This window comes from Mustela putorius, unplaced genomic scaffold (assembly GCF_011764305.1).
Source record: "Mustela putorius furo isolate JIRA1106 unplaced genomic scaffold, ASM1176430v1.1 tig00003845_pilon_pilon_pilon, whole genome shotgun sequence".
NCBI classification, from domain to species: Eukaryota; Metazoa; Chordata; class Mammalia; order Carnivora; family Mustelidae; genus Mustela; species Mustela putorius.
This window is the reverse complement of record NW_025421998.1, coordinates 13,507,625-13,534,830: the sequence shown is the minus strand read 5'-3', so window position 1 is coordinate 13,534,830 and position 27,206 is coordinate 13,507,625. Positions and strand designations below refer to the sequence as shown.

Here is a 27,206-nt window from a genome sequence, read left to right as displayed (position 1 = left end):
TCCCGGCTCAGCCACCTTCTGGCTACAAGAGAAGCATCTTCTGGCTAACGGTGACATCCGTGAGCCCCGGTCTCCGTATGTTTGTGAGTGGGTGCGCACAACTTCCTGATCATTAAAGTGCTTAGCTCAGGGTCCACTAGCCTCGTATATAGGTTCTGACTGTACGTTTCCGTCCTCGAGTCACTGTGGAATCGGGACGCACCTCCTAACTGCTGGCGTGCCCTGGTCTCACCGCCGGTTCCCTCCCTCGCGGTGTGTAACTTGAGGGTGCGTCCCGTGAGCAGAGCGCACCTACGACCCCATAGAAGGACATGGTATCAATCCTGGGAAGTCCATATTCCCAATCTCTGTTTTAAAATTACCGTGAATATAGGATAACTGATTTGAAATTTTAAAAATTTCAAAGAAGGAGCAAAACAGTTCCAACACCTCACGAACAGAACAGTTCTGAGACATGTTATTTTTGTAAAAAATGGTTTATCGATTCCATTTTTGTATAAAACACACGGGAGAAACCCAGCCAATCAACACCCAGGTGCTGCCACGTGGAAAGGGGCTTTGTCAAACTGGAGCCTCGGGACACACAAAGGTCTCTCATCGCGTCTACAGTAACTGTCTATGCTTTTCCACCCGCCTCTCCGAAAACCTCCACACGGCCCCGTTCTTTCTTCGACCCGGTTACAGTACGATGACGGGGAGGAAGGGGTTGGTTAAAACCATGCTCTAAGCGGTCTTCTGCTGTCCCTTCTTGCCAATCAGAGACTTGTGGATGTGCGGGATCACACCTGCAAGGAAGCGCACAGAATCAGACGGCCACTGCGCCTCGACGGTCAGCGACCGCACAGACTCAAGTCCCCTTCCACACGCCAACCCTGTGACAGTACCTACCCCCAGGGCTCCCTCTCTCGGGCTCCAGGAGCCCCACTGAAACTGTGCAGAATAGCGTTCTTATGGGTTTCGGGGTGTGCGTGTGTCAGCACGTGTGCGCACACGCGGACCGCACACGCACCGGGGAGCGTAGATCTGACTCTGGCCTTCCTCACAGAGGCCACGGATGGCCAAGGCTAGCGGGTTAGCATACGTACCGCCCCCGGCGATGGTGGCCTTGATAAGCGAGTCCAACTCCTCATCCCCACGGATCGCCAGCTGCAAGTGGCGCGGAGTGATCCGCTTTACCTTGAGATCCTTGGAGGCGTTGCCCGCCAGCTCCAGCACCTACAAAGCGCCCGGGGGGGACAGCGCGTCAGGGGGCGAAGGCTCTGAGGGTCAGTGTGGACCCATCAGAGTGAGAAAGATCCCCGAGGTGCCTGGACATGACAGACATGGGAACTGACAACCTGCGCTTGCACGTTCCTGATGCTCTCAGAGGACTCCTTACTTCACTAGGCCCTTCTGCAGCTGCCTGCTGCAGGGACAAGAGACGCCCGGGCAAATACCCGCTTCTACAAAAAAAAGGCGAGGGAGAGACTGTCCCTTCGCCGCCATGTTCAATGAGAACGCCTCGGAAAAGCGTTCTTTTTCTGTGTCCCTGTAGTCTAGCTTTGCCCAGCCTTTAGCGGCTGCAGTTTATTTCTTAGTACTCATAGAAAAGTTTAAAAACCTAATGAAAATAATTTCTCAGTTTTTAACATCAGTGGGCCCTATAATGCACAGGCAGCATGCTTTATTCTAGAATGGGAATTTTCAACTAAAAGAACTTCAGAGCCCCAGCTGGCCATGAAACTGCATTTTTTATTTATTTATTTTTTTGCCTCCCTAGACTATACCAGCATTGTACAACCTACAAAAGCAAGTCCCTAGAGCCGCACGGAGACAGAGCAGCCGGAAGCCTTGGTGTGCACCGGAAGCCATGGGCACACTTTACAAGCCACTGGGACCCCGCTCTGTTCTTTCCAAAACTGGCTGCTCTGGTGGGAGGCGGGGTACCAGCATCTTTCGAGAGCTCTCCAAGTACAAAACCAAGGCTGAAAAGTGATTATCCCTGACCTTAGATTCCAGTATTTTCTTTACTTCTACTAATGACTAACTTCCCCAACTTAACTATCTGGAACATTCTGAGCCAGAAGACTATGCCTCCACACGAGCGAATGCAGTACGGCCCTCTCCAAAGTCTGCCGCTAAGCACACACACACTGGGAGAGCTGCAGGAGAAGAGGGCAGACGGTCCATGCTGCCAACACCGTATCCTTGGCTCAGGACCTAAAGGAGATGAGGCCATCCGCAGGTTACGGACTTGAGGAAGTTAACAGACCAGCAGCAGTGACAATGAACAGATCAAACTTCCACCTTTAGCCTTGGTCCCGACCACAGCTCTCCTGAGGAATAACCTTCCTTGTTTCCACCAGATTGGCCATGGCCACCGTCTGGCTTGCTTGCTTCTTTAATGACTTCCCTGGCTTGGGAGGTGGCTGAAGGAGTTTCAGAGCCTTAGAAGTGGCCGCAACGGAGGCAGTGCTGATCCATCACCCAACTGTTAAGAATTAACTAACTTATCATCCTAAAGTGTCAAACTGACCAAGATACGGCATTTTATGCATACGACCCCATCACCATCATGTACCTGCAATTTTTAAAAATGCATCCTCACTCGCCAGGAGACTGTGGTCTAATCTCACAAAGATCACGGAGCAGTGATACCTACAGTCATGGCTCCCTGCGTTACTAGAGGAGCACTGAGAGTATGTGACACTCCTTTGTCACATCGCTTAAAGGTACGGACTGCTCGGGCGCCTGGGTAGCTCAGTGGGTTAAGCCGCTGCCTTCGGCTCAGGTCATGGTCTCGGGGTCTTCGAGGCACTTCCTCAGCTCCAACTCCTCGAGTCCCGCATCGGGCTCTCTGCTCAGCGGAGAGCCTGCTTCCCTTCCTCTCTCTCTGCCTGTCTCTCTGCTCACTTGTGATCTATCTCTGTCAAATAAATAAATAAATAAAATCTTTAAAAAAAAAAAAAGGTACGGACTGCTGACCCTCGTCTGGACTTTAGACAAGGGTACATCAAGGTTCTGCTCGACCCTGGCAGCCAGTAAGACGCATCTCAAAGCACGCATGTTTTTTTGTCTTGAGCCCCAACTCTGAGGGCTCCAGTCCTTCAGAGCACTGCCCCCACCAGAACCCACATGAGCTCATCCCGCACACCTCCGCAGTGAGGTACTCCAGGATCGCAGCACTGTACACGGCAGCCGTGGCACCGACCCTTCCGTGGCTTGTAGTGCGAGTCTTCAGATGTCTGTGGATGCGGCCCACGGGAAACTGAAAGACAAACCATCGGGGTGGGAAGCACCTGAGAGTCTCACCGTCACACCACCGCATGTGACCGAAGGCTGAATGATGGGGGAGACACAGGACAGAAGATGAATTTGGTTGTGCATGTCAGAAGTCACACTGATCTGGGGCGCCTCGGTGGCTCAGCAGGTTAAGCCTCTGCCTTTGGCTCAGGTCATGGTCGCGGGGTCCTGGGATTGAGCCCCACATTGGGCTCTCTGCTCGGCAGGGAGCCTGCTTCCCCTTCTCTCTCTCTGCCTGCCTCTCTGCCTACTTGTGATCTCTCTCTGTCAAATAAATAAATAAAATCTTTAAAAGAAAAAAAAAAAAGTCACACCGATCTAGAACAGAAAGCCCCCAGGACCTGTGCTTATGTCCTAGTAAGGAGCCCACCCCTCCATGCCAGTTACTCTCCTGCGAAGAGAAGAAAAGGTAGAACAGCACTCGTTCAGAACGCAGAGTGTCGCAGCCACGTGCAGGGAAAGCACGTGGTGCAGCAGCTGCGCACACCCCACAGGGCCTTGCCTCGTGTGGGGATCATTAGTCCCTTCACGGAACAGCCTCCTGGGACTTCCTCTCCCGCCACCTTCCTTGGGCCCCGGCCACCCTTCTGTGCTTGGTTTTAAGAGGTGATCTGGTGGCTAAGAGAAACCAACACCATTTTCTCACTGGGACTCTTCCTGAGACGAGGCACTTCCTCAGCTCCAAGGGGTCTTTGTTCCGCACCCCTGTGCCTGACCGCCCCACCCTACATTGCTCTGGCACTGTAGCAGCTCCACCAGCCCCTCATGCAGCCTCTCATGTGTACCTTGCTCAGAACGCCTCCACGCCTCTGGCAAAGCTCCTGCTTGTCTGCACATCTCCTTTCCAAAGGCCCAGACGGATGGATGGACTGATGTTTAAGCAGGTGCCACACCCAGCTTGGAGCCCAGCTCAGGGCTTGAATTCACCTGACCTGAGCTGATCTTGAGTGGGACACCTAACTGGTTCACTGAGCCACCCAGGTGACCCTCCAAAGGCAAAACTTAAAAGGAAACCCCAAACCCCTAACTTTCCTGTCACCTCTTTTATTCCAACCCAAACTTGGCTTTTGCCGAACATCATTCTTGAAGGTCAGTGGTGACACCCGAACTGCCAAATCTAGCGGCCACTTCTAGATCACATCCTTGAGGAGGAAAGGCACGGCATTCTGCTCAGTTACAGTCCTTCACTAAGTAACCCCGGGCTCCCCCGGAGCAGGCAGGCTGTCTAACGACACACCAGGACGTGGAATCCCATTTCTCCATCAGCTGCAGGGATGACACAGAGCTCTAATGGTCTTCCAGGAGGGCTGGTCTTCAGGCTTTTCTTTCTCTGACTCAGATCCCATGTGTTTCTGAGGGTCCGCCAGGGTCCCCGTGTTCTATTCTCATGCTCTATCAGCAAACATTTGTAGCATCAACAATCTGACACAAGAGAACTTAAACCTGTCATTCTTTTGATCGCTCCCTCCTGCAATGGGGGCTCCGATCTACCACTGGCGAGTCTCTTCCTGCCGGTGTTTTGGGGAACTTCAAGTTACCCACCTGACACCAATTATGTCACAACCTGCTTCTGCCTCAAGACAAACTCCTCCGCCTGAAGGTTCTGAGCCTTAGGGAGACCTTTCTCGCCTGTCAACCCTCTACCGGCAGATTGCACACGCGCCTGCCGCTACTTCCACCCCGCACCAGCGCAGGAGCACGCTGCCGACTACAGCACCAAGGCCAGCTGCCCGCCGGGCCTGGCCCTCACCCGCTGCAGTCAGGTTCACACGATGCTCTGCAGCATCAGGGGTAACTTCTAGCCCCCTCCTTCAGTACCCACGGGTCATGCCACGCTCCTGCTCCAAAGCTCTCAGTGGTTCACCACAGCCGAGAGGCTGAAAATCCAAACCTTACAGTCTGGCCTTCACACCTTCCTTTGAAAAGGGTGTCTTACACGCAGGGAGTAATTCTTACTTATTCAGAACATTTTGAGTTTGTGGATTACAGTCGCAACCACTGAAATATAAGAAGTTTGAAGGTACTGAGTGTTTCGGGTACATCACGGCAGTCTAGAGCTGAAGCTACTGGGGACAGTCAAAGAACTAACAAACCGCCTGTCATTCTGCCCCAAATTCCTGTCATCTCAGAGTTACCCCCCCCCACCACACACACCTCCCCCAGAAGAAAGCCCATAGCAGACTTACTTGAACGTGACCCAATTTATAAGAGAACCAAGAACATACTTACAATCCAGAAATAACAGATTTTAAGAGAGCAAAATCACAGAGTTCATTTAAGGTCATTTCATGACTTGTTCTTATTTAGAAATATACAAATTAAAACACTATTTAAATTTCAACCAATTAATTTCGTTAAAAGGTCAACAATACAAGCACATTTTAATAATTAATGAAACACCTCTGGGTCCCGAATCATAACAGTAAAGAAACTAATTTAATAGCGAATTATGAGAACATCAATTACCTGTAGCCCGGCTCTCTGGGAGCGAGACACGGCCTTAGCCTTGGCCTTCCCACTGTCCTTTCCAGCTTTGCCTCCAGCCTAAGTGAAAAAAAGCTCCAGATGAAGACCTGAAAATGCTATTTCAAAAAGATATGGGAAACAATTTCTTCCAGTTTTACCTCAGGTAGTTAAAAAAATTCTAGGTGATCTCCTTCCTCAAGTTCAGACATACAGGTTTTATGCCACCATTTATTAATTTATATAAGCATAATGTTAAATCTTAAATACTTATTTAAAATGAGATTCCCGAAGTTTTGACTTTTTTTTCTCAAATTTCACCCTGAAGAACCTTCAACAAGTCAATGTAACTTTTATGCTGGAAATATTTCATAATGAAATAATATTTTAAAAATATTTTTAAAAAACCAGTTAACATATATCATTTCCACAGAAATAGTCAGAAGTCAGCTGTTTGGAGAGAGAGGAAAAAAGCACCTTATAAAAACCAACCCTCAAGAACATGCCCAGCCGTCCCACCCGGGGCTCTACCACGGGAACTGAGGCCGCGACCAGCGCACAGGTCCCCAGCAGCCAGAGGCACAAGCAGCTGGCGTACTGGGGCAGAGATGCACTGCGCATGTCCACCAGATGAGCACTCAGCTAGGAGGAGGGCACCGTGGTACCTGCCGGACACGACCCTCACAGGCAGATACTGTTGGTGCATCTTACAGGAGGCACCTGTCAAAACCAGAGGAATAGGGGCGCCTGGGTGGCTCAGTGGGTTAAGCCGCTGCCTTCGGCTCGGGTGGTGTTCTCGGGGTCCTGGGATCGAGTCCTGCATCGGGCTCTCTGCTCGGCAGGGAGCCTGCTTCCCTCTCTCTCTCTCTCTGCCTGCCTCTCCATCTACTTGTGATTTCTCTCTGTCAAATAAATAAATAAAATCTTAAAAAAACAAAAAACAAAAAACAGAGGAACAGAGAGAAAGATGGGTGCCGGAGGCTGCAGGGGGGCTGGAACCAGGGTGAGTGCCTCACGGGTACAGAGTGTCACTTTGGAAGAAAGAAGCGGTCTGAAGACGACCGGCAGTGCTGGCTACAGAGTGAGGTGACAGGACTTCATGCCACTGATGGGACACTGAAGAATGGCTCCAATGCCAAACTTTGTTCGGTATATTTGAGAATCAGAAAGACCATCCAGCTACACGGAAAGGGCTAAACGAATCCTACTATCAACAGCCAGTAAAAGGAGGACTGGAGAGTCTTACCGTTCACAAACAGGACCTGGTACAGGGAAGCAAGGGAGACTTTCGCAGTCGTTTCAACAACTGAAGTGCAGGTACGCGCCGCCACCCGAACCCCCACAAAACTATGTTTTGGAGAAAAAGACAAGGGCCATAGCCCCCCCCCCCCCGTAGAGCCGGGCTGCGCAGCAGGCGTGCGCACACACCACCGGGACATCACTGGTAAGTCAGACACGCTCTGGCCTCGGAGAGGGAACACCAAGGACCTGAGCTAAGACGGAACCCGAGGTTCTCGGCCGGACGGATTCATCCGTACCATTCAAGTCTACCGCGGCGTCGTCAACATTTAAAATCCGTTTACAAGACTGACCAGCTGTGCCAGCGAATGGACGCTAAGCTCTGAAACCGCGCGGCTCCTCTGCAGCGCAACTCTTCAAAGAACTTGTAGCCTACAGGGGTGCCTGGGAAGGTTACAGCCTCTGCCTTCGGCTGGGGTCATGATCCCTGGGTCCTGGGATCGAGCCCCGCGTCGGGCGTTCAGCTCGGTGGAGACCTGCTTCCCCCTCTCTGCCTGCGTGCGATCTCTGTCACGTCAATAGAAACACAAAACGAAGCACCCGGAGACTACAGCGTCCACCGCACGCATCTCAGCGGCTCTAACGTTCGGCACTAAACGCGCAGGCGGCGGCAGCACGGAGGCAGCAGCACCTACGAGCCGTCCCGAGCCTCCTGCACTCCGTCCTTCCGCAGGACGAGACCCTCCCCGTCCGCCCCGCGCCCAGGGCTCCGGCGGTTCCGGCGGCCCGCGGTGCCGAGTCCGGAAACACCGACCCGCTCTCAGCCGCCAGCCGCGCCGGCCGGGCCCGAAGTCATTTACGTCCCATCCGCTCCGCAGGCAGCGGCATTAAGGCGTGGGCTTTCCGAGCCGCACGGGGCAGCGGCCCACGCAGGTCCGCCGCCGGGGTCGGAGGGGCCGCCGCCGGCCCCACACCTGCCCGCCGGGCCCGGGAGCCGCGGCTCCGCAGCAAGCCGACAGCCCGCCGCTGCCGGGACTTTTGGCTCCCAAGACCCGCCCGTGCGTTCATCCGCCGGCGGAGGGCCGCAGGCCAGCCTCACGGCCCGCTCCCCTCGCTGCGCGCCGTCGCCACGGCGGGCGGGGCGACCCCGGGCTGCCTCAACAGGTATCCGCGCCGCCAGCCGCCCGGCCACTCGGCCACTCGGCCGCCGCCCTCACCATGGTCTCGGCCGCTCCCGCCCTTGCTCCCTCCGAGCCGCCGCCGAGCCGCCGCTCCGGAGCACCGACCGCAGCCGCCGCCGCTGCCGCCGCCGCCGCCGCCGCCGAAGCCCGGACAATAACCGGGGCCCGCTTCGGGCCGCCCCGGCCAATCCTTGTTCGCCTTGCTGGTTTGAACCCCAGAAGCTGCCCAATCGAGCAGCCTCTTCTAACCAGGCCCCGCCCCTGGCACCTCCTCCCTAACGGCTGTTTGTTTTTGCACACGGCACGGGGGGCGGGGCCTCCAGCACCAACACCGATGCGCCTCTGTGCGAGCGGGGGCGGGGCCACGAGCGGCTCTCGGCCTGTCTCCACCGCTCCAGCCCGACCAACGGAGGGGCGGGCCAATGAGGGCGGACGGCTGGCGGTAGTCAGCCAATGAGAACATCGCCCGCGAGCAGGAGAGGCGGGCCGCCGTGAACGACGGCAGGGTTAGCCAATGGGTGGGGTGACCGGAGGCGGTGGCGGCTTTCCCGCGCGTTCTCCGCTCCCGCTCTGCGGCCTGTGAGGAATGTTTGTGACGCCTGCGACGGCGGGCGTAGCTTGAGCGTGTGGCGCCCCGCAGGTCGAGGCCCTCGGTGCCGGGCGTTCGGGTCCCGGCGACGCCCGAGCACGGGCAGAACGCGGACACCCGGGGTGCGGCGGGCCTCCCTAGGACCCGCCCCACCGAGGTGCCCCCGTCTTTTCCCGCGCGACGGCCTTTGTCCCTGCGGTCGCCTGCTGCCCTCCTCCCGCGTCCGCGCCGGGGGTTCACTCATGCGCCCCGGGGCAGGGACGAGGGGGGCGCCCGCACCGCCGGCGGGGACCCCGGAGGTCTTCGTGGGGGCCACTGTGGGGTGCGGATGGCCCGGTGCGTGGGCTCACTCGGACCGCAGGGGTTAGGGAGGGGGCAGGGGAGGAGCGGGGTTCGGGTCCAGCATCCCCGAGGCCGGCCCCGGAGCAGGTGCCCTCGGTATCCCCGGCACTCTCCACGGCACCCCCACCCCCCCGCACACCTGCAGACCCCGCCCCTCCCCCCGCACCTGCAGTCCGCTCCCCACCCCGCGCACCTGGAGACCGCGCCCCACCCCCCGCGCACATGCACACCCCGCCCCTGCCCGCGTCCCGCCCCCCCCCCCCAGCAGATCCCCGCCATTCCCCCGGCGTCCCTGCGCACCTGCAGACCTCGTCTCCGGAGACCTGACCTGTTGCCCTCGCTCTCTGGGCGTGTGATCTGAGTTGGGCACCGAGTTTTCCTACGCCCGGCCCACCTTGGGGAGTTTGGTACCCCCGCCGGGTACCTAGCGCGGGTTTAACAGCCAATAAACTTTCCTCAGCAGCAGGTGGGTTCCCTCTCCCAGGGCTCAGATGCGGGGGTGGGCGGAGTGGGGCAATGGAGTTAGGCGCGCGGACCTGGCGCGCATCGCAGGCAGGACTGCCCTGGCTTCCGCGCCCTGCGGAGAGCCGAGAGCCAGGCTGAGGCCCGCAGACGGAGGAACGCGGGGGGCTCTCGGGCACTGTGAGCACGGCCTGCAGCCCAGCAGCCAGCACGCGCGTTAGCCAGCCCGGTCCAGTTCCCCCAGAGCTGCAGCTGCGGAGGAGGTGTCCTCCGCCCACAGGGACCGTGGTAGGAACAGGGAGTTTTGGGAATTAGCATCCCCAAGCGATGAACTCCCGCGCGTTAGCATTCAACGTGGGTGGGTTTAACCGGATCAGGTCCAGGGTGAGGTGACGGTTCTCGTGGTGCGGGCCCTAGACGCTACCAGTACCATCTGGAATCGTTGCAAGAGCAGATTCGGACCCCGGCCCACCCTACCGGATCAGGAGGTGTGGGTGGGGCCATCAGGCCTTGCGGTGTGCACCCAACTTTGAGAAGCTCCGGGGTCATGGAAGCTGTGATGCTCGACCCAGAGCCCTTTCAAAACAGAGGCACGGGATCCCTCAGCCACCTGGTCTGCCTGGTCATTGGTCAGGGGTCTTCCCGGGAATTGTGCTTGGCCTAAGGGAGCAGCCCGCCTCCCCACAGCTGCTGGATGTGGGGTAATAGTGAGCAAGGCTGCTCTCTTCTGCTCTTGTGCCTTGATCTGAAATGACTGCAGTCTCCCGTGTGTCATTAACCCCCAAATGCACTGCTGTTCAACTTGTCCCCTCTCCTTCACACGGCTGATCATGAAGTCGCCAGGAGCACTCTGCAGCAGGCCTCATGAGGGTAAGTCCCCACCTTACAGTCTGCTTCCTGGGAAGCCTGACCTGGCACGATGGTCTTTCTTTCTTTTCTTTTTTAAATATTTTATTTATTTATTTGACAGAAAGAGACACAGTGAGGGAGGGAACACAAGCAGGGGGAGAGAGAAGGAGAAGCAGGCTCCCCACTGAGCAGGGAGCAGAATGAGGGGCTCCATCCCAGGACCCTGAGATGATGACCTGAGCTGAAGGCAGACATTTAACCCACGGAGCCCCCCAGGCGTCCTGGAGACGGTTTTGCTTTGCAAAGTTATATTAAGTTCCTGAGTGTATTAAGTTGTATTAAGTTCCTGAGTGCGCTGTATATTCACGTGCAGAATTATAAAGGTACAAAGAGTAGAGGATGGCCCTTTACCGTCATCTGTGTTCCCGGGGTGGCCAGTGTGAGGAGAAGACAGCCTTAACAATTACAGGATAACTACATAGATTCCTCAAGCTTTTACCCCTGTGTTGAGTTTTAAATTCCCTTTAACACCGAGGCATTCTCCAAAACATCATAAAGCCTCTAAGAGACATTTTCTTGGGGCCGCTCTCGGAAAGAACAGCCACATTCTCTTTATTTATTTATTTATTTTAAAAAAGATTTTATTATTTACTTGACAGACAGAGATCACAATCAGGCAGAGAAAAGAGAGAGGAGGAAGCAGGCTCCCTGAAGAGCAGAGAGCCCGATGTGGGGCTCGATCCCAGGACCCTGGGATCATGACCTGAGCTGAAGGCAGAGGCTTTAACCCACTGAGCCACCCAGGCGCCCCTGATTCTTTCAACTCTTCACCAAATTTTGATGCTACCGCACGGGAGACCATCTCGATTTCAGTCGACTGCAGGGCAGACTGTACATTTGTCCGGTTGAACATAGGAATTCCACTAAAAGAGTCTGTTCATGAGCTGATACATTCCAGAATGCTCCGCCATTATTTGGTCTGTCCACACTTCCCTTCCTTCTGAAGGGACCACATTCACCGCTTCCCTGTTTGGTTTCCGATAACTGCAACTAAGAGTTTCAAATGCTTAAGTGCCCCCCCTTTTTTTTACCAGCTAAAATGGATTTATTTGGGAATAATGGAGATTGATGATTCAGGACACATCAAAAGCTGAAGTTTCTGGGACGCCTGGGTGGCTCAGTTGGTTAAGCAGCTGCCTTCGGCTCAGGTCATGATCCCAGCGTCCTGGGATCGAGTCCCACATCGGGCTCCTTGCTCAGCAGGGAGCCTGCTTCTCCCTCTGCCTCTGCCTGCCATTCTGTCTGCCTGTGCTCGCTCTCTCCCCCCACCTCTGATAAATAAATTAAAAAATTAAAAAAAAAAAAGCTGAAGTTTCTTACCAGTTCATGCATCAAATGCTTGGATGAGTGATTTCCAACTGAGTTTGAACAAAATACCACCAAAATTTAGAGGCCTCATTTACAAGAAAAAAAAATGTCAATTCAGTATATGTTGATTTTCTTTCTTTTTAAAAAAAAATTTTTTAAAGATTTTATTTATTTATTTGACAGACAGAGATTACAAGTAGTCAGAGAGGCAGGCACAGAGAGAGAAGAGGAAGCAGGCTCCCTGCTGAGCAGAGAGCCCGATGCGGGGCTTGATCCCAGGACCCTGGGATCATGACCCGAGCCGAAGGCAGAGGCTTTAACCTATTGAGCCACCCAGGTGCCCCTAAAAAAAAATTTATTTATGTGACAGAGAGAGACACAGTGAGAGAGGGAACACAAGCAGGGGGAGTGGGAGAGGGAGAAACAGGCTTTCCCGCTGAGCAGGGAGCCGGATGTAGGGCTCGATCCCAGGATCATGACTGTAGCTGAAAGCAGACACTTAATGGCTGAGCCACCTAGGAGCCCCTATGTTGATTTTCAGAGGCTCAAACATTTCTAAAATAGGATGTTAACAACAAAGAGTGAAAACCCACAGTGCTGTGCTCGAGGACTTGGTAGGTTCAACACTCATTGTCTCATGGCTATTTTGTTGTTTAGCTACTCTGAAACCTGTGAAAAGTTGATGACGATGCCATATGATTTTTTGTTTTAGATTTTGTTTGTTTATTAGAGAGAGAGAGAGCAAAAGCAGGGGGAGCAGCAGGCAGAGGGAAAGGGGGAAGGAGGCTCCCCGCTGAGCAGAGAACCCGATGCGGGGCTTGATCCCAAGACCCTGGGATCATGACCTGACCTGAAGGCAGATGCTTAATAGCCTGAGCCACCCAGGCGCCCCAGCCACAGATTCCTACCACACGCTGAATTGATGAAGCCACTGTAGCCAGAGCATTTGGGTCCCTCTGTACGCAGCTCAAACACCCATCACCAGGGATTTCCCCTGATCCCAGACAGCAGCCTCTACACCTCCCACCACCACCTGACAAAGCAGCCCCTGTTCGCAGCCACCCCAGGGGCAAGCCCAGTCCCTGCGGGCTTGACAGGAATGTGATCTGTTGGCTTTGGAAAGGGTCAGCACAGAGAAGGTCATTGCTGGTCTCTTAGCAACTTTAACGATGTGATGAAGCATGTGTTCTGCTACTGCACTCCGAACCAAACTCGGACCAGCTAGAGGTCCCCGAAACATATGACTTCGTGTTCTAATAAAAGGGAAATGGTATCCTGTAATGCATGACAACTGGTGGGAAACGCGTGGGGGATGGGCGCTGAGGCGGCAGGCAGCACGGGACAGTCCAGTCTAGGGCAATTGTCACCACGGGAGGATGGGGACCGATGGGGACAGTAGGGAGCAAGACTTCAATCTCCTTTTTATATTATTTTGATTTTGAAATGTTATCTATTTGAAAAGGTAGAGTCAAAGAAGTAAAAAGCAAGAGATTAGGGGAGCCTGGGGGGCTCAATTGGTGAAGCATCTGCTTTCGGCTCAGGTCATGATCCCAGTGTCCTGAGATCGAGTCCTGCATCCGGGCTCCCTGCTGAGCAGGGAGTCTGCTCCCTCTCCCTCTGCCCCTCCCCCTGCTTGTGTTCTCTCCCTCTCTCTAAGAAAGAATAAAATACTAAAAAAAAAAAAAAAGCTAGATGTTAAACTGTTATCAAACGGCAACAAAACAATGGGGCACGGAGGTGGCTCAGTGGGTTAAGCCTTTGCCTTCGGCTCAGGTCATGGTCTCAGGGTCCTGGGATTGAGCTCAAAAAGGCAGAACAAAGCCCAGTGGACACCCGTGTCTGTGTCCCAAAGGCTGGCGCAGGGAGGCCTGGGGCTCCCCAAAGGGGTCTGCAGTGAGGGCCACTGCCAGGGACAGGAGTCCCAGGGACACCGTGGGGCTGGGAGGAGAGAGAATGTTCCATAGCAGGAGACGCTAACTCAGCTGGAGAAGCCTGGGAGCACCAGGGGTGATAGCTGTGCGGGTCTCCACCCCATCCATCACCTTCAGCAAGAGGGACCCTGGGGTGCCTGAGTCAGGGCCACTCCCCAGCCACAGCAGTGCTTGCCCCTCACCTCCTTCTCACCAGCTCTCCTCTCAGAGGCTCCATGGCTGGTAGCCCAGGGCTGCATACTTGTATTTTTGTCTTCAAATTAAAATGTCTAATGTGGGCGCCTGGGTGGCTCAGTGGGTTAAGCCGCTGCCTTCGGCTCAGGTCATGATCTCAGAGTCCTGGGATCGAGTCCCGCATCGGGCTCTCTGCTCAGCAGGGATCCTGCTTCCCTCTCTCTCTCTCTGGCTGCCTCTCCATCTACTTGTGATTTCTCTCTGTCAAATTAATAAATAAAATCTTTAAAAAAAAAAAATAAAATAAAATGTCTAATGTGGTAGGGATTAGTTTATCCTGGCCTGAAAGCTATAAGCTCCTTGCGGGGTAGGGGGGCTGCCCTAGGTAGTTGTAAAGGGGCTCCTGAGGCCAAAGGTTTAGGAAACCCAGCTGGGACCTAGGATGTGAGTTTCTCCTTCAAGGCCAGGGAGAACTTGCCCAACCCACTCCCTGGGCGCAGCTGTGATGGTGGAGGGGGGACCCTGGGGAGCAGGTTCTCGCCACCACTGGAAATGACCAGGCCTGACAGCCAGGGGCCAGGAACAAAAACGCCAAGCGGCCTGTCTGGGACTGGACCGCAGCAGGAGACAAACATGCAACCCCAGCTTCCTCCAGATGCTTCCAAAAGCGCAAAGGGTCCTGGGGCTCGCCAGCTACTATCCCTGTCTTCCCCTGGGGGGCTGGGATGGCTCCGCTGAGAGGGGACTCGCCCCGTCCCAGACCTACTTGCGAGGCCGGCGTGCTGAGTGGTCCTTCCCTCTCCGTCCCCACCTGGCTCCTGAAATCAGACACACCAGCACACGGTTGCCATTCACTTTTCTGCATACTTTATTTGTTACAAACATACAATTTTTAAATACAGACTGTAAAACTCCATTTGCGGAGTCTGCAATGGTGAGGAGTGCACACCAGCAGTAAGGGCTCTTCAGCTCTGGGCTCTGTGTTTCTGTCAGTTTTGCTAGTTAGTGGTCAGCACGGGACCCGCTGGTCACAGGCCCGTCGGAAGCTTCCGGCCGTGCCCACGTGGCAGCCTCGCTGGCGTCCACACCGGCAGGCACCCGAGCTTCCGCCTCTGGGCCGTGAGCGCAACAGCCCGTCTACACTCTGCTTCTGAACGGTTTCCAGGAAGTGTGATTTCTGAACGGCACTGCACCTCACGGGCTCTGAACTGCCCATGCAGCTGTTAAAGTGCATTCTTCTTTTAAAAAATAAGAGGAATAATCTTTATTCTTTAACCAAGGTACTTAAAAAAATGAACTTTTTGGTCTCTCAGCAGATATTCCCAAGTTGATCCTATCGCTACAAATTTCGGCGTTCTATTTACAAGTATTTATAGGGTTACGGGTGGAAGGGGCCTTACAAAATTAAAGGTGCAGCTTCTCTTGAAGCAGAAATCAGTTCTATAAATTCACACACGGGAACACACACTTGGTTTACGACGCACAAGCATGTGGGTATTTACAGAGACGGAAGACGCCCCCAGACCCCTTTTTAAGTACCTAGTTGTCTGTCTAGATCAGGAAGCTCAGTCTCCTGCCATCAAGATTTGGTTTTACATCATTTTGAACGACTTCTGCAGAGTCCCTGCGGGCAGGACCCCAGCCCCGACTTCGGAGTGAACTGTCTAGCGGAAGGAGGCCGAGGGCTGTGCCGGCACGGAGGGCTCCTGCAGGCCAGAAGCTGTGCCTCTAGAAACGGATCAGGAGACAAATGGACTCAGGAATGATCCTGGGAAAACATCTGCATGAAGGAGCAAAAGGAAGACTCAATCCCCACCAAGCTGTTCAACGACACCTACGGTCTCGGTGATCCCCCCCAGCACTGAGGGTCGCTGCGGAAGACCCAGGGCAACAGCCTCCTGCTACCGCAGCCGCCGGTGGGGTGAGGCTCAAGAAGCGCGTCCCGTGCTCGGGCTTACACACCCCCGTGAACTCCCCCAGGCCGGAAAGCCTTGGTGCGTGGGGTGCCCTGCGGGTCTAGGCCTTGCATCGGAGCAATGAGCAGCGAAAACCGCCTGAGGCCTACGACACACGTGCTTCTAGACAGTCTGGTCCTGCAGTGTTCTTGGGCCTCTCCCTGCAGTTGTGTCTCTGAAAACAGAATTTAAAAAGAGAAGGAACATCCTTCTGCCATTGTTTCCAGCCAGGCCGTTCTGAACAGCCCGATCTGCTGACGCCAAGAACACCGGGGATGCAGTCTGCCGCTGGACCTCCCAGAGGCAGGACAGACAGACACACTCGCGCACAGGCAGCACGAAGGGGCTCTCCCGCTTGCCCTCAGCAGGACCGCCCCCAGGTCACCCCCAACGGACACAGTGGACCCTCCCTTGTCAGGGTCCGCAGACCTCTCACACACAGGGCCCCCGAGATTTGCTCCTGGACTTCCGACCTCAAGCTCGCTTAAGTACAGCCAGGCCTCCTCATCAGACCGTCTGCTGGCACCCCCCCACGGGGGAGAACCCCCACTTGGCTTCAAACGAAGCTTCGTTCCTCCCGCGACGAGGGGCCCACGGAGCAGGGGATGACCCATGCGGCAGCTGCGCCGTTAGAGCGGGGCCTGGCCAGTCCCACCTGCACATCTGACTCAAAAGGCAGGAGCCAGAATTGCAACACCAGGGAGATGGTGAACAAGGGTGGTCACGCTGACGGCACAGTCCCTATTTCCTCAGGGAACTCAGAATACATTCATCGAAGTCTGACTTGGGTCAAGGGGAAGGGGCATCACCCGGAACGTGCCAGAGTGCCTAGTCTTCATGATACGCATTTATCATGTTTTCACTTTCCCAATCAGATTTTCACCCTGACAACTGGACCACATTTATTCAAAGAATGGTCTGTTGAAGCCATCAGTAAAGAAACTTCATTTTAAGACCAAGGACCAGGAACAGTGACTTTACCTCGGGAACTGGGATAAAGGAACTCACTGTCCCCGAGTGAGCTATGGAAACTTTGCGGGGGGGGGGGGGATTTGAAAATCAATGACTTTGCTTTCCTAGATTTAGAAACTGGGCAAGTGACGTTCTAGTTTGCCATTTCCGCCCTCTATCTGCAATTTCAAAAACGGGGCGCCGACGCGCACTTTTTAATTTTGTGTATTTTTCTTAGGTAAAAATGGTTTTCCTTCTTTTTTCTTTTCTACAACCTATCCCCCAAGCCGCCCATGTGCCCATTATCTAGGTTACTCAAGGGGGACAGCGTATGTTTCGGAAGACAGTTCGTGGATTTACAGTACTCTAAAACCAACCCTGAAAATGGATCATCTCATTCACTTACTCTAACTTCAGTGCTGTTGTTGGCAGGAAAAAAAAAAGTTACCTTAAGGCTTAAGGGAAAGTAACTTATTAAATTGTGAATGCAGCATTGTTTACTCTCCCATCGACTGGAAGCTAGCAGAATGCATTCTGGATCAGTAATACAAACTTCCTAACATTAGCAAAGATTCTCACTCTTCTTACACAGAACAATATCCATAAGATTATCTAAGGGAGCCTGAGAAACCATGTTCTACATCACACGAAGATCCCATGAATTTCATTATCAAAAAGTGCTTTATCTTTGAGAAATATGTCGGGGTTCCAATGGAAATATACAATGTAAGATCACTCGACACTTTCTCAAGTGAAGTACAAAGTAGAAAAGGAGCAAAACGGCGGGAGGCTCTGCTCTCTGAACAGGCCTCATGCATGTGAGTTTTAGGGTGTACTACATTAAAACTGTTTTCAGAGTCAACAGTGGCACTTTACACCACTCTCCCTATTCTAAAACCTGAGATTGGACACCAAAGCAGTCAACTTTGTTACTTATCAGAGCAATTCTGATCCTTCCTAAAAACAGAAGACAACTCAATTGAATTGAAACTCCAGGGTCAAACCAGGAACGTTCCCCAGGCGGGAAGGAGCCGGACCACACGCGCATCCAACGCCAAGAGTGGCCCGAGCAAGGCCTCTCGGTGAGCCCCTTTCGCACCTGCACCGGAGGTCACTTCCCTCCTTCCCTCTCACTGATCAAGGCCACACTATTTGCAAATGAATATCTACTGAGAGATCAGTTGTGCATTGGACAAAGTACCGCAAAGTGGGTTAAAAATGAAAACAAAATTTACAGTGAAGAATTCTGTGCGTGGCTGACACACTCAAGCTTCCCCCTAAGGCTGCCCGCCTCCAGAGCAAGGCGGACGCCCAGCGATAGTTCCGTCTCGACACCTTGTGCAGGTCAGCTACCCCCCCAACACTCACACACCGAGGGCCGGTCAAGGTCACACGGAACAAAGCATCCTTAACAACTAGCCTGAAGTGTGCAGCCGTTTTCAGACCACTCAATATGAGGGCACTATAACCAGCCTCTTCTGCCCACGACCCTGCATCGTTTCAGATAAGACAGGACAACTGTTTTGTTTTGAGAAAAGTGAAGCTTGCGTCTCTTTGAAAGACCTGCAATTGACTGCCAGGCGAGGGAGGGGCCGGGCCACCCGCACCCCCTGCAGCACCCCCAGCCCCTCCCCCGGCAGGCAGGCAGCAAACTGTTGTGGAAAGTGACCTGACAAGCAGCCGTGTGTCACGGCCACAGCCCTCCTGACCGACTCCACGTCTCCCACGGCAGCTCAGGGTGTCTGCGCTTCCCGTTGGGCTTCCACTGTGAGTTCTGGGTGCCATGGATAGTCCCGTGGCGCTCTGTGCAGTAAATGCACTGAAGGCTTTCTCCGCGGACTAGAACCGCCCCCCTACTTGAACCAGAGTGGGGACCATAGAAACCATGAGGCGATGGCGGGATCTCGCCACGGAGTTTCGCTCTTTTGATTCCACCGTTCCCACGACTGGACTGCTCGGGCCGACACGGCACCGGCTTGAGAAGCACTCTGCCCACAGCCGCAGAAGGGATCCTCGTTCCCCGCTTCTTAGAAACCGGACTGTTTTGAACATGTGATCAGCTGGGAGGTTTGCCAAGGTGGAAGGACGAGCTCTACATCACTGTTCATAGTAGAGGATGAAAACCAGAACAACAAAAATCTGGTTGTTTCCCAGAGTCTGTAATGCCATTTTCTAATCGGAATTAACAGATTTCCTTTGCTAAGTGCTGCTTCTGAACGAGTTCTGAAATCTGGCCTCGGTACCCGGCCACACATCAAAAGAGCAGTCTCTCTAACCCGCGGACTTCTACTGCCCCAGAACAGTGCGTGCAGTGAGGGTCAGCGAAATGCTACATCCGACCCACACCCTTCTGTCATCTTCCTGCAGTGAAGAGAGAGGCCGGGAGCCACTCCTGCAGGACAAACGAACCTCAGAGATCGGTTAAGACTTACAAACCCACCACTATGACGTTTACCACTTAATCTTACATAGGCAGGTCAAAATTTTAATATAAATTACTTTTTCCAACACATAGCTTATGCATTCTTTGCTCCTTTTTTTGGAGGATTCTCAAATTGGTATCTAAAGATTTACATATGATATATTACTGTTACATGGTCTAATGACTAAGAAAATTTCTCTGGTAACCAAAGCTGATGCCATATATGGTAGTGTTCTTGGCATATGCTCTATACGCCTCAGACCACTTCCACATTCTTTCTATTCAACTAATTATAGCTTAGGAGCCACTGGTGAAGGACTGTGAAGACCCTGTCACTTCTACAGACTAGAAGGGCAAGGCCAGTTACTGCAATTCAGCCAAACAAAAAGAAAAGGAAAAATGCGCCAGCCCCTTGCAAAGGGGAGGTACTGCACCTTAGCAAAATCGAATGGGCTCGCTGCCGCTGCGCAACGGAGCCACCACCGAAGCAAAACAAGTTGGTCTGAACGGGAACTGTACACGGTGTGAGAATGAACAAGTCACAGCAGTGAGCGGAGGGCTGCAACCTGGTTTCTCCCTGCTGCCTCCCGGCTGGAAACCGCAACAGCTTCTCCGGATTGAACGCCGGCTTCGCGGCGCGCCCTTCCTAAAACGGCTTAGGGATCTGTTCTCCGCAGCAAAGAAATCAACACTCAAAACACACAGGTCAATACAGCAGGACATTATTGAAAACAGCTGCCTTGTGGTACAAAATACAGTACGAGTATATACGGATGTCCTTAAAACATCAAAAATACTATTGCTCCCATACAATTTAGGAAACATTCTTTGCGACGGAGAAAGTTTTTTTTAAAAAAGGAAAAGCTTTAAAAAAAATCCGTTTAAAAAGTCTACTGTGGAAGATGAGAGTAGAGAAATAGTCTGAAAAGGGCACCAATGTTTGTGGCTCTTCCACTTAAAAAAAAAAAAAAAAAAAAAACCTAAGATCAACAGTATTCTGAATCATAGTCTAATTTTTTTAAAAAAGCCTAATTTTATGTACAGTTCTTTCCCTCCCTCTCGGCCACGATGCATGAAGATGACCTTTTTGTATATTACTTATTTCCCAATAAATACAAAAAGATTGTATAGATTGAATAATACCAAACTCAGATAATAAAGGGTATGCAATAAATTAAATGGCAGCTCAGATTAAAGGCAGGCATGCAGTTAAAAAAGAAAAATACTAAGATTGTGGAGGTGGGGTTACTTGCCTCCTGGTTGAGAAGGTGTTACCCAAAGAACAGCTACAAACTTGGGAAAGAACGTTAGCTCCCGTTCAATTCCAAGTCGCCTAGGTCTGTGCCACTTCTAGGAATACCTTGGTGATGGGGAGGGATGTACTTGATTAGTAAAAATCATTTCTACTGAAAATCCATTTAAAATATAGAAGAGGCGATCCTTGAAAACCCCAACTTTTATTCTTGAAAAACAGCTGGATAAACTGGCGAAGGCCAGTCTGTTGAAATTTCAAGATGGTAGAAAAATGCTTCCGGGACACGTTCCCTTCATCTCCACCCCATGGATTTCAGCTTCTAAAGGGCGCACTGCTCCAATCACTCTCATCCATCATTTGCCAACTTTGATCGGGAGGTACTGAAACAATGGATCGAGTTCTTAAAAATTTACTTTAGAAAGAAAAAAATGATGCTGGAATTCTGGACCTGAGGCTCTTTAGTATTTCAACAAATCCACAGACAGAACTGAAGGTAGGTGAAGACTTCAGTTTTGGTTATTTCCAACTTTTCTGTGAGGACGTATATTCCATTAAAGCTCAGGCTTGCAGCCGCACTGTTCCTTTTGTAGGTATCTTCAAGTTTTACGATTGAAAATCCAGTCAACCAGTGGCCCAAACAGCTGAATTAGCCATAATTCAGTGGCTCAGGTGAAACAGCCACAGGGATCTGGCTCTCATTCACCCCTAAGCCATCTCATGGTGAGGACCTCTGTGCCTGGAAACCAGGGGAAGGACTTCAGTGAGCAGCAACTAAGCCACTCACGACAGTCCTTGTGCTTAATGTCACATTTCTTCCTGTGCCCACCTCAGCAACCCCCAATGTAAAACGACCCTTAGCTCAGAAAAAACCCCTGGCCAACTTCTAAAATCCTTTAGTAACAGATTCTAGTTGAAGAAATGACATCTGAATCCCTTGGCATCCAGGAAAACAAAGCCACAAAGAGACAAAGACACTGGTCCTGGTTCCACGCAAAACCATTTTAGACGAACTGGACCCAATTTCTTTCTATATTCCCTGGTGGCTTCCTGAATTCTCATTCTGCCCTGTCCATGATTATTAGAAGTCGCTCCTTTTCACGAAACCTGCACCCTCAGAACGGGGCAGAGACCAAGGCCTCTCTCTTCTCAAGAATTCCATGAAGACCTAGATATGCTGATCTCAATAGAGGTGGAGACCGACCCCACAGCACTGAGGCCCGGTGAGCTCGTCAGGCCAGGACCCCCGGGTAGAACACAAAAGCAGTTGTCTCGGATGGGTCTGGGGAACCCGAGCGTTCCCTGGCCCCGGGCACGAGGGGATCTGCGCCCCTGTAGGGCTGCCCTGACCAGGTCACGAGCCCCGGCTGGAAACGATGGAAACCGAGAAGCCTTCGCTCAGGCCGTCTGCCTCCGTTCTGCAGGCTGCTCGGGGTCAGTTCCTCGGAACTTTGCTGCTTTCCTCGAATTGTCCGCGATGGTTCTCTTGTGGTTATTTCTTTCAATGAACTGTTCTGTTTTTGAACTTTGTGAGCTCCCGACGGGGCCCCCTTGCCCCGCTTCCACTAGCCCCCTGGGGAAGAGCAGGAAGGGGGCTCTCCAGCCAAGGGGATGGTGGGGGGGGGCGGGGCGGGGGGCCCATCGGGGAAGCGGCGGCCTCAGTCCTCGTCCACCTCCTCGCCCTCCGACTCGTCGCCGCCGCGCCTCTCGTACAGCTTATCCCTCTGCCGCTCCTGGATCTCCTTCATCTCGTCCGCGTACCGGCAAAAGGCGCCCCCGAACTTGCCCCAGGCCTTGAAGGGGACGGTGATGGCGTTGCGATAGGACGGCTTCACCTCGCTCACGCGCAGAAACACGCCGTACTTGTTGCAGCCCACGTCGAAGAAAAAGCGCTTGGAGTCCACAGTGATGGACGTGCCTTCCGGGAGCTCGCCGTACAGGCCGCCGCCCGCGCCCCCCGCGCCGCCACCCGGGCCGCCCGCCAGCTCGTCGTCGTCGCCGCCGTAGTCGTCGATGAGCTTCGCCAGCGCGTCCCGGAACTCGATGAGGCCCTGCGCGGGCAGCGCGATGGTCTGGCCGCTCTGCAGGCCGCCGGGCCCGGGGCCGCCGCCGCCGCGGTTGACCGTCTGGCGGATGCGCAGGAAGCGGCCGCGCTGGTTCTCCTTGAGGTCCAGGTAGTACTTGCGGTTCTCGCGCACCAGGAACTCGCTCTTGAGCGCGCGCCGCGGCCCGCCGCCCTCCTCGGCGCCCGCCGCCGCCGCCGCCACCTGCTCCGGGCTGCTGGGGCCCAGCTGCGCGTAGTGCTCGATAAAGTCGCCCAGATAGTCGCGGAACTCGGCAGCCACCGCCATGGACAGCGTCAGGCGGCTCTTGGAGCCCCCCGCGCCCACCTCGGCGATCTTCAGGAAGCGGCCCTTGGCGTTCTGCTTCACGTCCAGGTAGAAGCGCTTGTTCTGGATGTCCAGCCGCTTCGAGGCCAGCTCCTGCGTCTCCTGCTCGCCGCCGCGCGCCGCGGGCTGGAAGCCCCCGGGCCCGCCGCCGCCGCCGCGTTCGCTGCCGCTGTCGCCGTCCGCCATCTTCTCGGCCGCCGCCGCCGCCGCGCTTCGGCCGCCGCCGCCGCCCGCCGCGCTCGCGCCCGCCCTCCGCCCTGCGGCTCGCTCTCCGGGGCCCCCAGCCTCGCCCGCCGGCCGCTCACGCGCTCCCGCCGCTCATCGCCGGCCGCCGCCGCCGCCCCCCATCGCCCCGCGCTCCGCCCCGCCACTTCCGTCCGGCTCGCGCCAGCTTCCGGCGCGTGCCCCCTGACGACACCCGCCCCGCCCACACGCCCTCGCGGCCGGAAGCGCCGCGCGCCGCGGCGGCTGTGGGGCGCAGGACAGTGACGTCACGGCGCGCGGCGTCCTGGGAAGCGGAGAGTCCCGGGAGGGGTAGAACGTCCAAGAATGGGGAGGGCGCGGGAGGGCCCGGAGACGGTGTGCGTCCGGTTTGCGGTCGCGTGTCTCCCGGGTCCCAGACTTGTCGAGATAACTGCACTCCTTGTAGGAACAGCGGTTACAACTGCGGCGACCTCTAGAGGGAGAGTCATTAATGGAGGGAGGAGGCCGGGGTCGTCAGCCTTCAGAACAAAGCTGACCCGGTAGCGTTGCTGGGCAACGGCCGGGGAGCGGCGGGCGCTGCGCGTCACGTGGGCACAGTGACTTCATCGCTGCGGGCGGGAGGGGAGGTGGGGTGGGGGCGCAGCTTCCGTCCGCCGCCGTGTGGGTGTGGGCGCGGGCGGGTCCGGCCGAAAAGCGTCGGGGCCGGGGAGGACGTGGGCCCCTCCGAGCGCCGCAGCCCGTTCGGCCTCCGCGAAGGGTGTCCCCGCGGCCCGGCGCAGCTCGGAACGACCCGCCGCCCCTCTGCTCTCGCGGGGCAGGCCTGCTCTGCCCGGCGGGTCGCATCTCGGGCTTGGGTTCGGAGCCGAGGTCTCACTTCTTGGGTGTATTTGGTGATCACGTGTTTCTCAGATCCTTTACAGTTCGTGTTTAAACTTGTGATGACGTCATGCCTCAGGGGTTTTCTCGTTGGTGACATTTGGGTGCACCCTGTGGAGCAGAGATTCTGAGCCGTGTCCGTCAGACGGCCAGCTGTTCCCTGCCGTTTGGTGGACGGGGACGGATCCCGGCAGGTGGTGGTGGGGGTGGTGACCTCGGGCGGACGGAGCACCTGTTCCCACACGGCAGGAAGTCTGGTTTGGCTGGAGCCCAGGGTCTGCGCGGAGGGGGCGGGGAACACCGCCGCGGGAGGGCCTTGACCTCTAGGCAGGGGTTGGGGGCAGAGCTGTGTGAGCAGCCGAGTGACATGTGTGTCTGCTCTGTTGTTGGAGGACGTGACCGCGGGCACGGGATGGCATGGCGGGGTCCATTAGCGGCGACAGCTGTGTTGTAGCCCCAAGGGAGCAGGGACTGGATACGGCTGGTGCCGAGGGAGGGAGCACGTGGGGCCTTTGGGGCAATAGAAGCTTCAAGATTTAAAAACCCGATGTGGGGGGAGGCAAGAGGAGTCTGCGTTGATGTTAGACCGCCCAAGGCTGCTGGGGAGGACCAGTCCTGGAGATGATGGGGAGCACTAATGAGAGACCTCCGGGTCCCATCCCTGAGGTGCGCCTCCCCCATGCAACTCACAGAGAATGGAGCCCAGCGGGATGAGCTTTGGTGCATTTTTGTGGTATCACATTCCTTGTCCAGAAGCTTATTTCTTCTCAATGGCCTTAAAACACCTGCTGTGACTGCCTTATGGCAAATCCAGCACAGATGCCCGGGTAGGAGTGTCAGGTGGCGTGTTAAATTTAAAGAGCTGGCTGGCTGCCAAGAAGAGACAGGGTCTGTGGGATGCAGACAAACCCAGTGGAGGAGAGGGGCAGCAGGGTTGGGAACCACACCTGGGATGGATCTGCTCTTAGCTCCCAGGAGACAGTGTGGAGGGATCAGGGAGGCAGACAAGATGGGAGGACAAAGACTGAGGAGTCGGTGGTACAGTTCGTACTGAGCCTGCAGAGCCACTGCCCACAGGTTCCGGGGATGGGCAAAAGTCACACAGCTCCGAGACGTGTAGCAGAGATCCCCAATCGCGTTGTAATTCTAAGTTCTCTTTCTCACGCCGCCATTTGGGAGTATGTAAGCCAGATGTCCCGGTGCTATAGAGTGAATGTGGGTGGGGAAGGACAGCACCCAGCAAACAGGCGTCCAGCTGCCTTCCACAGGCTTGAGCCAGCCCCGAAGCTGGGGAGCACAGAGTGGGTGTTCGTTCAGTGAGGGCCTGCAGTGGCCTGGAGATGGGCATGGAGGGAAGGGCTCAGCCCTGGCAGGTGAGCAGGGAGTGTAGAAGAGAGATAGGAGCTCCTGGTGCAGAAGCAAGAAGATGGGGCTTTCTGCCAAAGGCCTCGTTGGCACCAGGGCCTGAGTGAGGCCTCCTGCCGAGGAGGAGGCTTGGGCATGACTAGAATCCCCCTGAGCAGCTGGTCTGGCTGAGGCTGGGGCCAAAGCTTGCTGCTTCCTGCAGCCGCCGTGAGCAGTTGGCGCTGGGCAGAAGATGCAGATGGCGGTGGTCCTTGCCAGGGCTGAGGAGACACACGAGGGACTGGGGTTGGTGGCCTCAGATGACCAGCCCTTCTCCCAGTTCTTGCTCCACATCCCTGTTACTGTTCCTATTAAGCTTAAAATGGAAACAGCGGTTCAAGAGTAGCACTCTTGACCCACATCCCCCAAATGTCAGTAATGTAGCACCTTTGTTCTCTCTCTCCTTTTCTTCCCCCAGAACTATCTTAGAATGAGCGGCAGACAGGATGCTATGGTGTCCGGGGGCGCCCTCGTCGCAGGCACTGGCACGAAGACTCCTGGCTGCACCCCGTTTGCGGATCTGTCTCAGCGTGATGCTCTGGTCACGATTCCCAGCTGGCGTCCATCGAAACCTCCAGCGACATCTTGGTTTGCTCGTGTACAAACTGAAGAGATTGCCTCATCCGGGCTGGCAGAAGGCCCACACCTGCTGTCTTTCTGGGCATTTTTGTCTCCTGTGAGGTAGAAAATCAATTCCTTGCTCCGGTGTGGAGTTCCAGGCAGTTTCTAGCCTTGGGGCTTCTCAGTCAATGCTCTCCAGGATTTGAAGCTGCTCTTGGCCTTAAAACAAGCTCTTGGGCACTCCCAGAGGCTGGCAGACAGCTTCACTTGTCAGCCCCGTGTAGCCTGTGCTCACCAGCACTGCTGGGGGCCTTGGGAGCCCCAGGAGAGGTGTAGTCCCTCCTGGAAAGACTCCAGCCTCCACTGCCCAGCACTTGGTGACGGCGAGCGGCTTCCCTCCAGCTTCCCAGCCGTCAGCCTGCTCCCTCAGTGGCCCATGAGCTCCAGAGCAACTTCCCCCTCCTTGCCGATGTTTGTCCTGGGTGTGTGGATGTCTCCCTTAGGCTGCCCGTTCTTTGAAGACACGGTGTTGAGTTGAGAGCACACGCACATTAAACCCAGAAGTACTTTTTCTCTTTGGGGGAAAGTATGTTTGTCAGACGAGAGAGATGAAACCCGCAACAGAATAACCTTAAAAGAAAAAGTATCCCAGGGTGCCTGGCTGTCTTGGTCGGTAGAGCATGTGACTCTTGGCCTCACAAGTTGTGAGTTCAAGCCCCATGTTGGCCCTGGAGCCTACTTAAAAAAGTAAAATAATTGGGGCACCTGGGTGGTTCAGTGGGTTAAGTGTCTGACTCTGATTTCAGATCAGGTCTTGATCTCAGGGTTGTGAGTTCAAGCCCTGCAGTGGGCTCCACGGTGGGCGTAGAGTGAACTTAAAAAATTGAATTAAGGGGCACCTGGGTGTTTCAGTGGGTTAAAGCCTCTGCCTTCGGCTCAGGTCATGATCCCAGGGTCCTGGGATCGAGTCCTGCATCGGGCTCTCTGCTCAGCAAGGAGCCTGCTTCCCTCTCTCTGTCTCTCTCTGCCTGCCTCTCTGCCTACTTGTGATCTCTGTCTTTCAAATAAATAAATAAAATCTTTTAAAAAAATTAAATTAAAAATAAAATTTTAAAAAGGGAACAGGATTCCTAGAAATAGAACAGTCAGAAGTTGTAGTCACTGGTTAGGCATAAGCAGGTCTGGGGAGGCCGTGACTAGGGTCACTCTTGCCTCAAATGGAGGGCAGCCTCTCTTGGGGGACAACAGGGTGTGACGAGCCCCCTCCCAGCTGCTCGGGGACATGTTTGACCTTTTCCAGTGACCCTGCAT

At 54.6% G+C, this 27,206-nt stretch overlaps 2 protein-coding genes and 1 long non-coding RNA gene across 3 annotated transcripts; 1 reads left to right on the top strand and 2 right to left on the bottom strand.

Annotated features, from left to right (window-relative positions):
* Positions 1-457: 457 nt before the first annotated feature.
* Positions 458-8,448, bottom strand: LOC101681550 (histone H2A.V). Its single transcript, XM_045089594.1, has 5 exons — positions 8,202-8,448; positions 5,749-5,826; positions 3,134-3,247; positions 1,086-1,215; positions 458-785 (listed from the first exon to the last, which is right to left on the bottom strand). Exons 1-5 carry the CDS (start codon positions 8,202-8,204, stop codon positions 724-726), a joined length of 387 nt encoding a protein of 128 aa, XP_044945529.1. The 5' UTR covers positions 8,205-8,448; the 3' UTR covers positions 458-723.
* Positions 8,449-14,730: 6,282 nt separating this feature from the next.
* Positions 14,731-23,165, bottom strand: PURB (purine rich element binding protein B). Its single transcript, XM_004739704.2, has one exon. It carries the CDS (start codon positions 23,034-23,036, stop codon positions 22,119-22,121), a length of 918 nt encoding a protein of 305 aa, XP_004739761.2. The 5' UTR covers positions 23,037-23,165; the 3' UTR covers positions 14,731-22,118.
* A 115-nt stretch (positions 23,166-23,280) lies between these two features.
* On the top strand, positions 23,281-26,468 carry LOC123394853. The gene is made up of 2 exons (XR_006609573.1): positions 23,281-23,593; positions 25,753-26,468. It is a non-coding gene; the product is annotated as an uncharacterized LOC123394853 (long non-coding RNA).
* Positions 26,469-27,206: the final 738 nt, after the last annotated feature.

Coding starts and splice junctions, on each gene's coding strand:
- PURB (XM_004739704.2), bottom strand. CDS start 23,036: ATGGCGGACGGCGACAGCGGCAGCGAACGCGGCGGCGGCGGCGGGCCC.
- LOC101681550 (XM_045089594.1), bottom strand. Junction 1,216..3,133: donor TGGAGTACCTCACTGCGGAG/GTGTGCGGGATG, acceptor GGCGCTTTGTAG/GTGCTGGAGCTGGCGGGCAA. Junction 786..1,085: donor GGCCACCATCGCCGGGGGCG/GTACGTATGCTA, acceptor GCTTCCTTGCAG/GTGTGATCCCGCACATCCAC.